A 12,500-nucleotide genomic window follows, 5' to 3' on the forward strand; every position below is an offset into this window, starting at 1 on the left:
ACCAGCGCCGTGATGATGCAATACAGCCGAGACTTCAAAGGCCACCTGGCCTCTCTCTTCCTGAACGAGAACATCGACCTGGGCAAGCGCTACGTCTTCGACATCCAGCGCACCTCCAAAGAGGTGTACGACCGCACGCGCCGGGCCCTCTTCAGCGCCGGGGGGGCGATGACGACGACGACGACGACAGACGCCTCGGCAGGCGGTCAGCGGTGTCGCTCCGCGCTGCGCTCCCTCGGGGAGGACGGGGAGGAGGACGGGGAGGAGGACGAGGAGGCGGATGAGGAGGAGGGCGCGTGCGAGGGCTGCCAGGAGAAGCGGCTGCTGCGGGAGCGGCTCCAGAGGCTGCAGGAGGCCCTGCTGTGCGCCCTGTGCTGCGAGGAGGAGATCAACGCCGCCTTCTGCCCCTGCGGACACACCGTCTGCTGTCAGGGCTGCGCCACCCAGCTCCAGGTATCAGCCCCCCCCCCCTCAGTGAAGCTCACAGGGGCTTTTCATCGTGACTGATTTGCATTGCTAAACCCACAATCAGCAATGTACTTATGACCTTTATGACTGTCAACTGAAGTATTAAGGGGCTTTAGGACTTTGTTTGGCTACTGACACATTAATGACATTCTTGGCCAAAAATGTTGTAAGAACTCTAGGAATTTTACAGAGCTCTGTGAATACACCAGTGGTCATAAAATCCTTTGACCACTGTTAAGATGATGGCTATCGGGAATAATTGTATAAAAATCCTGAAGTTGGCCAGTAAAGGATAAGGATGCGATAGTGTGACCCATGGGGAAGAGCACGAACATACTGTTGGAACACTTTATCGCTCGCAGTACCTATAGATCTGTTCTGTGTCTCGCAGGGTCAGCATAGTCTATGCTCAGGCAGCTGACTAGGTTAATGATTAGCGGAACGTACAGTACCGTGTTTACATAACCTGGGGTTACCTCTTTCTCCAACCAGTTGTAAATTTCTACATAGCTGTGAACTAGGACTGACGTAACTTGACTTGTAGGTGAAGTCGTATAAGTCAACTGCTGGAAATGACTTCCTCCAAGTACTCTTAGTGTCCTCAGTATCACATGCAGGAGTGTTATCATGCTGAAGAGGTAGTCTTCTAAGAGAACTTGCCTGACCTTAGAGACTTAGAGCATGCTTTGAATGTCAGTGTGGTAGCTGACGGCACTGTGACAGCTGTCTGAAAACTTGTACCCAGACAGTTTTTATTTCTGGGTAAATTCTTTGAATTGACTTGGGTGACACGCTTCAGGGTGGCAGTGTTCAAGGTTGTTCTCCAGACTCTTTTGCCGTTGCTGCCTTTTATTTGAGGGAAGAAGACGCACTGTTTCAGCATCATGTCTTTGACCAAACATTATTTTAGTACCTGAATATCACTGTTTGCAGGTCAATGGCCTGATCGAAACCGAAAAATCATTTTCTTCTTTTATGTTTTTCTCCGCAGTGTTGCCCAGTGTGTCGTTCAGAAGTGGACCACATCCAGCAGGTCTACCTTCCCACATGTGCCAGCCTGCTGAACCTGGCACTGCCAAGCAAGCACACCTCCTATACTATACACAGGGCACTGCCCTCACACAGAGACGCTGCAATGGACTACACGGACAGTGAAAAGATCTGTTAATCACAGGTGAAAAGGGAGGTGCTGGTTACCGCCCCTCACACACACACACATAGACACACACACACACACACACACACACACTGTATATACTGGTATATACACACACACACAAGACAAAGTGAAGATCCGCACACTGTAGAGCTCCCATTTAAGTATTTTTTTTTTATTTTGGTAACATTTCAAGCCCTTACGGCCCTTCCTCAGACTTCCCACACACACATATACTCACATACACGACACACACACACACACACACACACTACCCTCTACCCACAGTTGTTTTTCCATACAGACACAGCCATCAGAGATTCCGTTTAATTTCGACGACCATTTTCTTGTCATGGACCTGCCGTCAGTAGATCTGATGGACTCCAGTTCCACAGTTACTTAATGCCATGTTTTGTTTTGTAAAAGTATGTATGAAAGAAAAAAAGGGAACAGTCTTGAAAAAGGGAAAGTCTCAGGAGGACTCCATGAACACTCCGAGTCAGAGAGATCCTTTTTGGGAGTATGCACAAGCTTTTGGGTGTTTTTGAAAGCTGAATGTGCATTATTTTTGGACAGGTCCAACACACACCATATAATGGACTAATCTTGTAGCATTTCCTTCTTCTGATCTTATACTTTACATATACATGGTTTCTTGAATTACCATAAAAATGCAATGATATCTCAGAAATGTATTATGACTGGATTATGACTGGATGCTGATAAAGCATACATTTGACTGTATGTCAGTATTCTTTTGTAATGTTTTCACTTGGCTTTGGAATATTTCATATCACCCAGGTTATTAAACCATTATGTTTGATAACTCCATGCAGTGCGTGTAATTTCTTTCTAATATTTTGTATAATATCCACCCAAAATATTATTTTACATTAGCGAATGATGAGCCATTTCTGTACTTGTGTGTTTGTAATATTTGATATAATATTAATATTGCGTAATAGTTAGTAGTTTACCTCATTGATCATTCTTGAATCCATAATGGTTAGTTTTACCACCAAAGATCTCAAAAGCCATACATCACCGGATCAGGCTGGAAAGCATGCATTGTAAACTTTCAAAGAATGGATTATCTCTTCCCTGTCTTGTATTAACATTTGTCAGTACTAGTTTGAGATAATGTAAAGACAGTACAGTCATTTCTACCCTCTTTTGGCTGATCACATTGAAGTCTAATGTTCACCACACACACTTATAAATGTTCCACCACACAGCTCCCATGTAGGCTAAGTCTACTGCAGGTCTGATCTGATAAGCTGATAAAACTGTAACATAATGCATACATTACATAAGAGCAGGGAGTTGTGCCATCTCCTGATGTCAGGTATCATTTGGAGATATAGAAATGATTAACTAATGACTCTTATATCTGCTTTAAACATCAGCGCTAGAGCAAGAACTGATCCTTAAGTTTTTGTTAATGCATCTATATAGCATGACCTTTGTTACCATTCATTAATTAATGTCTAGAAGTCTTAGCCTAGAAATGTCAGAAAGACTGTCAACAAGTGTGAGGGCAAAGAAATCTTGTGCATGCAGAGACTGGGTGGAACTTTACAGTGCTGAGAGGGAAAAGCACACAATGTTCTGGAGGCGGAGAGAGAGAGAGCGAGAGAGAGGCCCCATGCATGCATACATACACAGACAGGCAGACCCTCCCCCCGGGCACGAGGTCAGACCTGAGCCAGCAGGAAGCTCGCAGACTCAGGCCCCCAGAGCAGTCTCCTCAGCTACAGCTGCCAGTCTCTGTCGGTCAGAGGCCTCTTTGCATGCTCTCTGCTGCCATTATATAACGACCGGGCGTCTCTGGACGTTACGTAACATTTTAGCTCTTGCCCTGGGGGTCAGTGTCTTAGTGGGACTTGGGAGCCTTAACTGCACTTCAGGTTCACACATCTGCTAGTCAATGGGGCATGGGAGCAGTGCTTTCTCACACATGGGTCAAAGAACACCTACAGTATAGTGTGCCGCAACGAACACCGGCCCTCAGTCACTCGCTATCCGGTCTCCTTGGACACAGGACATCAGAAACACAACAGTGTAGAAGGGAAGTAGTCCCACATGTTATGAGATGGCCGAAAATGAGCAGAAGTACAATTACTATAATGCAAAAATAAATATTTGTCAAAAAATGCTGGCCAAAGAGACTTAGAATGTTCTTGTCATGGCTCTGTATCCAGTTAAATAACCTGGCCTCATGATCTCAATTGTTTTGACCATGGACAATATATGAGGTAATTATGATGTTATAACTCTATAAGACTGTATTCAATCTTATAGAGACAATAGTTGTGTTGCTGTGTGATGTGGCTTTGTTAATCACAAAGGGAAGAAAACAAATATGTTTGGCTGGGTTAGTTTACAAATAATTATACAACATCAAAAAGACACTTCAAAGCTTGTGTTTTCAAATCAAATTTATTAAAATTAAAGTGTCTCTAACTAGAAAAAAATGCAAGCACCACCAAAGAAAGGACCATTAATTCCACTGAACAGACTTGAGTGCTTTTTACACGTAGACACCCCACAATTAGAAAACAGAGGGTCACAAAGTCTCTCATGAAGATATATTCACCACTCTTTTCTATAATTATTAGGGGTATAAAGAGATTAAGAACAGATACAACATTCAGAATTTGGGGCATTCACACATAAATGAATCACACGTAAATATATATCCTCCCTTCAAACCCACAATGGCAATTCCCCATCTTCTTGAACTCTATTGAGGCCAGGGCTTGGCGACTGCACATTCAAAATGTAGACTGCAATATCAATGTGTCTGAACAGATCCCGCAACTCGGGAACAAAGGAAAGTGTAATTTCACCTCATGGCCACTAGGAGCTCCCCAACACTGCTTTGGGTAAATTCATGCTGCCCATATTCCCCAGTACAAAAAGAATTCCGGGAAAAAGATAGAGTTTTATCAAGACGTTTTTTTTTTGTATCTCAGGGAGAGATTGCACTGATTCTCATGTTAGTTAAAAATGTACTGAAGCGATATATATTTTTCATGATTTTAAAAAAATCATTACTCAGATACCTTTCAGGACCTGTAAATGTAATAATAACATTAATATTTCTGATATTTATATTATTACTATGATCATTCATAATAATATTAATAATAATAATCGATGCAACAGTCAGTAGGCCAGTCAGCCTGAGTGTGTGAAGAGTGGCAGTTTGCCATGAACAGTTCAGTGATGGCTCTGTGAATCAGCCAATGATGCTGAGAAATGACAAAACCAGCCTTCCATTCCACACACCCGAGAAACACACCACACACCACTCACCACACACCACACTTCATTTGTGTTGCTGTATCAGCAAAGGATAGAGCAGGGCAACATATACATGTACAACATGTGAGATCGACTACCAGAGTACTATCAAAAGCAATGAATAATGCTACTGACAACGTCACCACCAGCTTTTTAAACAAAGACACATGATTGAAAGCCACACCTGTGCTTCCGTAGTCAAAACACCGAGACAAAAAAGAGCAACAACTGATATGGCGATAGAGTCATTTTCTCTGTCAGTGGGAATGTAGTTCACTCTTAGGAAAACAAAATCAGAAGGATGTATCCTGGTTTGGTTGGCCATTCTCAAACTTTTGATCATTCTATATCCTTTTTCTCTTTCTCATTCTGTCATTCTCTCTCTCTATCTCTCTTTCTCCACCTTGTACACTCACACACACTCTGTATTCATCTGACAATAAACAGGTGATCAGGAAATGGCAGAGCCTCCAAAGCCACAGGAGACTATTTCCTATAATGAAAGTGCATAATAATCATCACTATTTAGCCAAGAATGTATGTGCAATTTAGCATGGTCCCCATGATAATAGGCAATTGTGTTGCCTTTAACTTGCTTTCTAAAAAATATCCAGCTGTGGACCTTGTCGAACCAATGGGCTGAATTGAACATGGGAGAATATATCAGGAACACAAATGCTCTCTCTCTCTCTCTCTCTCTCTCACACACACACACACACACACACACACACACACACACACACACACACACACACACACACCACCCCTGAGTTTGATCTAAAGTTTGGATTTTAGTTACACACTTACACTAACAAACTTACTGTATGAAGAATAAATGAGAGCACATGATCAGACACATGATTAAAATAAGCGCTACTATGGCGAACACCTCAGTTAGACCCAAATGCTAATGGATAACACTGAGCTCACAGTCTGAGAGAGTGACACAGGCTACACTGCAGACTCTACACATTTCATCAAAATAGATGTGCAAATCGCAAAATTCAAGGGAATGACGTCAAAAATGGGTCATTCATGCTCATATACAACGCGGGATCGTGTGATGAACCAGACTGTATCACACCAAGCATATTATTGCACAATTGTACATATAAAACATGTACTAGAGAGCAGTTGGATGTGCATAAGCGGGGGGTTGGGGTGGGTGTTTGGGGGTAGAGCTTTGATTCATTTCTTGTTTATCTGCAATGCTTTCAGTACAAATTATACCATAGGGACACCAGTGGTCTATGCTTTGTCAGTTCAATGACTTGCGGAGTACCATCACAAAGGTGAGAAGAGGGAGGCGAAGGGCTCACTTTGCCTGTGGTGTCATGGGGCTGGGACACTGATTTATGGACATCCACTTATGCAGCCATGATGAGATCCTTAAAGACATTAGGTTCACAGACACGTAGAGAATCCATGGTGCGTCTATATCACATCACACCAACATCTGTCAGCTCTGCAAACAAGCCTCTCTCTCTCTCTCTCTCTCTCTCTCTCTCTCTCTCTCTCTCTCTCTCTCCATAAGGAATCGAGATCCAACACAGTAAGCACACAGCACACACACACACAAACACACACACACACACACACACACACACTACGCTCACAGATGGGCAGTGTTCCCAAACAAGACTCAAAGACTAGTTTAGTCCGAGGTTATGCAATCTGTGCAGAGCATGATGAATATGCATCTGTAGCCAGAGGTTGTGGACGGCAAAAAAAAAGAATCTACAAAATTATATTGAGTCTGAGAAGATAGTATGTATAATTTTGTAGATGTAAGTCTGAGAAGAAAGTATTCCATGCCATTTTTGTTATCTGAATTCAAAATGTATTCAACGAACTTGCTGTATGCTACATTTTGAAGAATTTATTGGTGGCATTCCTTTGAGTGTTTTTTGCTTGTTGACCATATAGAAGGGCTAGCTACGGCATTCAGTTTTTTTGTGGGGAGCTGTAGACATGGAACAAGATACCACATGAGTGTGTGAATGCCAGCTTTTGGTTCAAAAGTACCCCTAAACCACATTATAGATCCAACCAACATCTTTGAACTATACAAGACAATGCTGTACAAGTAAAAAAAAATGTGTGTTTTTTGTATGGTTACTTAAAGGGATATTCCACCATTTGGGGAAATACACTCATTTTCTACCTCCCCTTGAGTTAAACAATTGAGTTTTACCTTTCCCTAGTTCATCCAGCCGTTCTCTGAGTCTGACAGTAGCACTTTTAGCTCTAGCTCATTGAATCAGATTAGACCATATCTGCTATAAGCTAACGGTCTAATCTGATTCAATGAGCTGGAGCTAAAAGGGAAGGTGGAAAATTAGTGTATTTCCCCAAATGGTGGAATATCCCTTTAAGTTTGAAAATGCTCACCCTGATTTGTTTAGAGCTATTGAACATTTAATTTCTCTTTGAGACTGTCTGAGTCTCTGTCTGACTTCCGGCTAAAGCTGGTTCACAGCTGAAGAGGGACGTTCTGAGTATAGACTTGGCGCATGTTGGGCATGTCCTCATGTTTGTCCATGCTGTAGTCATCCATTTAAACCTTCTCTGGAGCTGCATATTGTGCTCATATTCCCCAAGGACAGAAAGCCTGTGATTAGTGGAAACGGTTCTCGTCCATAGGCTTTTTACTATCATTGCTGGATTCCAGTTGCTGCAAATGTGTCCCTCTTACTGCTGAACTGTGTTAAAGTTACTCGAGAGAGCTTTTCAATTCATTTCCCACAGACAAGTGTTGCAACTTGCAAGGACAGGCATAGCAGTGAGGTCATGTATTCAGAAACTGGAATGGACAGCACCTTACATTCATGTTTGACTTACACATTACACCTATAATCCACACCCACCAAAACAAAAAGAAAACTTCTCTTGGACCTGCAAGTTAAGTCAAGTAAGTAGCATCTGCTGTTTCTGCTCTGCTGAAATATGAGCTAGGCTAAGTAGTTTAGCTCAAATACAGCCTCCACTATAAAGAAACCAGCATAAACTGTATGCAATGATTCTGAGGTCACACAGGACAGGCTGAAATAGACAGAATGGTGCTGACATCATATGCAATTCTCACTAACACGCCCCGTTGCCATGGAAACAAAACAGGGGTGGGTGTTTTCCATCTGCAAGTATGCTTTTTGTTGGATAAAGTGCTACTAAACAGGGTGTATACGTTTCTGAACAGCCGGGCACCGGATGAGTCAAAATGAGGCTTTTGTTTCCTGCGCACAAGGTTGGCATCTGCTATTGGACTGGTCTGATGCAAATATTAATTCTCTTAAACATTCTACCTCAGGAATAAGTCACCTTTAATGTTTACTGCGCTTTACTGACCTGGTTAAAACTGAAACTTGAAGTTATTGCTCCTTTTATGTCCCCCCAGCTCATATCGTCAAAAAAACTATGCCTTGCTATGGCTGCCTTGCTAGTTAGCATGCTCCTTTACTAGATCCATCCACAAGACCTACAGTATTTCTCTTATGTATGTAGAGAGCCAATGTAAGTGATGCATTGCTAGGTAGCATGTTAGCCATATACATCCATGGGGAAACAGCAAGGCTGGAGGGAGTGGAGCAGCAACTAAACAGGTTGGAACCAGCCTCTCTCCTCCCTTAGCCTGTGGAGTGGCATGGAAGGGGAGAAATACACATTCATGTCAAAATTGTGACTGGACATCAGCATCCAGTACTAAATGCAGTAGTGTGCACTGGTTTTCTCCATGCCAACTGTACTTCTGTCCCTGACGACCAGGGGCGCTGCTAGATAATTTGGGCCCTATGACAGACAATAATTATGGGCCCCCGATAATATATAGTATTATTGGGGGGGGCTCTCTGGGGGCCCCCTGTCAGTGCTGGGCCCTTAGAATCGTCCTAACCCCAGCGACGCCCCTGTCGACGACTATCGACAACTCCCTGTGCAACTCACTTCAAAGGAGGTCTACGTGTGGTTACAAAACAAAGCAACAGTCAGAAGAAGTAAATACTGTGTAAATTGAGCAAAAGTTACAGTAATCAGGATAGAAAGGAAAAATATATATATTCATATATGTCTTTTTTAAGTGTATATTAATCACAAACACAAAGAACTTCTTTTTTTTACGCCTTTCATTGTCCCTCTGCTCACCACAAGCAAGAGCCTTCAACGACCAGTACTTGACCTGCCCTCGATGCTGATTTTGACCTCCTGAGGAATGAAAGCAAGTTTAGGGAGCGTGGCAGTGGGAGGTGTCTCCTCGTACAGTCGCTCCGCCTCCCGATTCTCAGGGGCTGACCACCGCCTCTTGCGGCTGGCCGCCGGCCTCTCCGGGGCCCCGGCGGACTCCAGGGGCGCGCTCACGACCTTTGGCTCCCCCGTCCTGCCGTTCTCCACGAGAGTCTGGTGGATCTGGATCGTCCGAACGTGTTGCTGCTGCTCCCCACCTCCGGCCGCTGGTTCTCCTCCAGGCCCGCTGCTTCCAGGGGCGCGCTGACTGACCAGCCGCGGCCCGTTGGCCAGGCCCTCTCGCGGGGCCTCGTGATCTCTGGGTGGTCCCCCAACCTTGGCTGGTTTGGCGGAGTTGGTGCCCACAGGCTCTGTGGTTTGCTCTTTCCTCAGCGAGCCGTTCCTCACGCTCCTGAGTGTGAGGGAGATGCAGACGTCGCCCACAGAGAGCTTGGCACAGGAGAGCTCCAAGAGCTGGGTGGTTTTGTCAGGGCTGCAGGAGGACCAGCCCTGCCCAAAAACAAAGAACGGGTACTCGACCAGGACCTCCACTCTCACCTGAGGACAAACAAGATCACCATTAGCAAGTGAGTGAAGCATTGTTGATTCTATAATGGAATCAGCAAAAGATTAGCCAGGGTGAATGAACTTTGTACATAACAGCTGCTTAGCACGCCAGTGTTAAATAGAGACACAGACACACTCCTAAATAGAGAACAGCTGATCAGAGGGAAAGTGAGTGCAAAAACAACTGGTAAGATGAACAGCATATAATATAAAGACTGTTATTGGGACAGCAATAGCATTTGTGGAAAACATCTGGTTTTAAAACACTGGTCAACTTTGGTTAGAAAAATCATCATTAACAAGATGGCTCATTTTTACTAGGCTTTTATGGCTACCAAAATGTAAATATGATGCATGGCTCTCATGCAGGCATGAGAGAGGCCAGTTCTCACCTGTGCCTTGTGCTCCCCGACGGAGAACTGTATGACGACCACGTCAGGCGTCTGGCTGCAGTCGATGCGCTCCACGGTGCTCGAGTCGATCTTGAGGTCGCCACTGACCTCGGCGCTCTGGATGAAGTCCTCCGTCTTCAAGTCCTCCACGCGCTTCAGCTCCCCGTCGGCCAGTTGGATGATGGAGCCGCGCATGAAGTAGGGCGGCAGCGAGGCCGAGGGAGAGACAGGGGCCGCGGCGGCGGACTGCGGAGGCAGCTGGACGACGTGGGCCTGCTGCGGGGACACCTGCACCATGTGGTGGTTCTGCTGACCGTCCGACAGCGCGGCGGCGCCGGGGTCGGGGAGGGCAGCGGTGGCGACGGGGATCGGGCTGACGTAGGCGTGGGCGGCCGTGGCCAGAGGAGGCGCCTGCGCCACAGACGCCTGGTGACTGCTGGAGGAGACGGTGACAACCGCAGAGGGGGCGGTGACGATCGCGCGGGCCGTGTGCTCGCTCTCCCCCGGCCCCGGCCCCGTGCTGACGGGGATGAGCAACGACGGGCTGCCCGAGATGAGCAGGTGCTGCGTCAGGTTGCCGTGGTAGCCGCCGTGCTGCTGCGACGCCCCGCCGGAGATGTAGCCGATGATGGGCAGCGGCGTGGCCGAGTAGATGCCGGCCGCCGCCATCTCCTGGGTGCTGGCGTGGGTGGTCTGGAGGAGAGCGTGGGGCGACAGAGTGGGCGCTGGCGAGGCCAAGCTCTCCAGAGACGACAGCGAGAGCGTGGAGCCCCGCGAGTCTCGGGAGTCCCGCGAGATGGGCTTGCCCAGACAGATGCCCCCTTTCTCGGCCCGGGGCAGGCCGCTCAGGTCCTTGCCGAGGCTGCGCTGGAGGTCAGCCGCGCTGCTGGGCACCAGCATGAGAGAGGTGTGCAGGCCGGTGCTGTCTTGGTACTCCGCGGGCAGCAGCACCTGGGTCCGGGCCGCCAGGCTCATACCATGGGCTTGTGACCGCTGGTCGTTATCGTGCGGCACCGTCGCCACCTTCAGCACGCCACCAGCAGCCGCGTGTCTGCCCACGCCGGTCGTCTCCACAATCTCCCCGTTGTAGATTTCCCTGGTCTGACCGCCGTCGGCCAGCTTGGCCTGGGGAGCGTCTGCGTAGTGCACCAGCAGCTGGGAGGTGCCCAGAGTAAGCGTGTGGGGGGTGAGGACCGTGGCGTTGTGGGGGTGGAGGTGCAGTGGGAGCTGGCCGGTCGGGGAGCTCACGGACACCCCAAGGGAGGAGCCGTCCAGCTGGATGCACTGGGTGGAGGGCTGGGTGAGCTGGGGGACCGGGGAGGACACGCCACCGGACACGGCCAACGTCGCTGCCCCCAGGCCTGGCTGCTGCTGCTGCTGGTGCTGGTGCTGGTGCTGCTGCTGATGGTGCTGCTGTGGGTGGTGGTGGTGGTGGTGAAGGTGGTGGTGGTCTCCGTTGGAGGCGGCCTGGGAGACAACCGCCGTGACGTACGCCTCCGTCTGAGGCCGCGGGTGCTGTCCAGCGGGGCTGGCGGCCGAAGGCAGCACCTGGGAGGAGATGTAGCCCGTGTAGGGCCCGATGAGCTGGAGGTTCTGGGGCAGCGGTGCGTACTGGACGGTCCCGGCCGGCTGGGCCAGTCCGGTGGAGAGGACGGTGGGTTGACCGGCCGACTGCGGAACTCCGGCGCCGACTCCTCTGGACATGGACGTAGTGGACGAAGAGAAGGTGTACGACGAAGAGGACGACAAAGACAAAGATGACGACGACGGCGTCGAGAAGGAGGGATGGAACTCGGTCACCATGGACAGGATCTCGTGCGACGGGCTCTGCGACTCGACTGTGCCATTCCCGCCGCTGCTGTTGCCCTGGCTGCCCCCCACCGGGGCCATAGAGGCCATGCTGGCCACGCTGGCTAGCCAGGCCAGGTTCTCGCCTCGCTGGCTCTCCCCGACAGCCGCTAGCGCCCGCTCCTCCAGCACCAGCAGCTCCCGCTTCTTCGGGGGCAGGCACTCGTTACCGCGCTCCTGGCTCGACTTCATGGCGGCGTCCTCCTGGTTTGATTAGTTGTAGTTTCTTGTTCTGTGAAAGAGAGAGGCGGTGTTTTTTTTTCTGTCCTATGTCCTTGTTAGAGCTCTCTCTCTCTCTCTCTCTCTCTCTGTTTGTCTCTTTCTATCCCTGTATGACACTCTTTCTCTCTGTGTCTGTGTCAGTTTGTTTTTCACACTCTGTTGTAGCACACTAAGGTCTGCTAGGCCTGGCTCTCAGTCTGAAGTATTGAGAGGAGTGCCTGCTGTGAAGAAGCGTTCTCTTGGCTTCATGGGGAATCATTTCCTAATGACTGTTGCCTTCCTCTTCCTCTCGTAGAAATCTGTGTGACACAAACACAAACAAAGAT

The 12,500-nt window shown here is 48.0% G+C and overlaps 2 protein-coding genes across 4 annotated transcripts in view; one reads left to right on the forward strand and one right to left on the reverse strand.

The window, feature by feature from the left end:
• mylipb (myosin regulatory light chain interacting protein b) overlaps nucleotides 1-2,455 on the forward strand; it is an 8,159-nt gene extending 5,704 nt beyond the window's left edge. Inside the window, exons 6-7 of the mRNA XM_076280776.1 lie at nucleotides 1-453; nucleotides 1,460-2,455. The exon at nucleotides 1-453 is cut by the window's left edge and continues 13 nt beyond it. Coding sequence (XP_076136891.1) covers nucleotides 1-453; nucleotides 1,460-1,636 — 630 coding nt within the window. The 3' untranslated portion in view covers nucleotides 1,637-2,455. The remainder of the gene's footprint in view (nucleotides 454-1,459) is intronic.
• A 6,500-nt stretch (nucleotides 2,456-8,955) lies between these two features.
• The window catches only part of atxn1b (ataxin 1b), a 14,586-nt gene continuing 11,041 nt past the window's right edge, over nucleotides 8,956-12,500 (reverse strand). For all 3 annotated transcript variants that reach the window (XM_076280779.1, XM_076280778.1, XM_076280777.1), the window contains exons 2-3: nucleotides 10,105-12,473; nucleotides 8,956-9,703 (exon numbers count right to left, since the gene is read on the reverse strand). In XM_076280779.1, coding sequence (XP_076136894.1) covers nucleotides 9,083-9,703; nucleotides 10,105-12,144 — 2,661 coding nt within the window. In that variant the 5' untranslated portion in view covers nucleotides 12,145-12,473 and the 3' untranslated portion in view covers nucleotides 8,956-9,082. The remainder of the gene's footprint in view (nucleotides 9,704-10,104; nucleotides 12,474-12,500) is intronic.

Source organism: Alosa pseudoharengus, unplaced genomic scaffold, assembly GCF_046254945.1.
Source record: "Alosa pseudoharengus isolate Yale_2024_CS ecotype anadromous, Long Island Sound unplaced genomic scaffold, YU_APseudo_1.1 YU_APseudo_1.1_scf_12, whole genome shotgun sequence".
Taxonomy (NCBI): Eukaryota; Metazoa; Chordata; class Actinopteri; order Clupeiformes; family Clupeidae; genus Alosa; species Alosa pseudoharengus.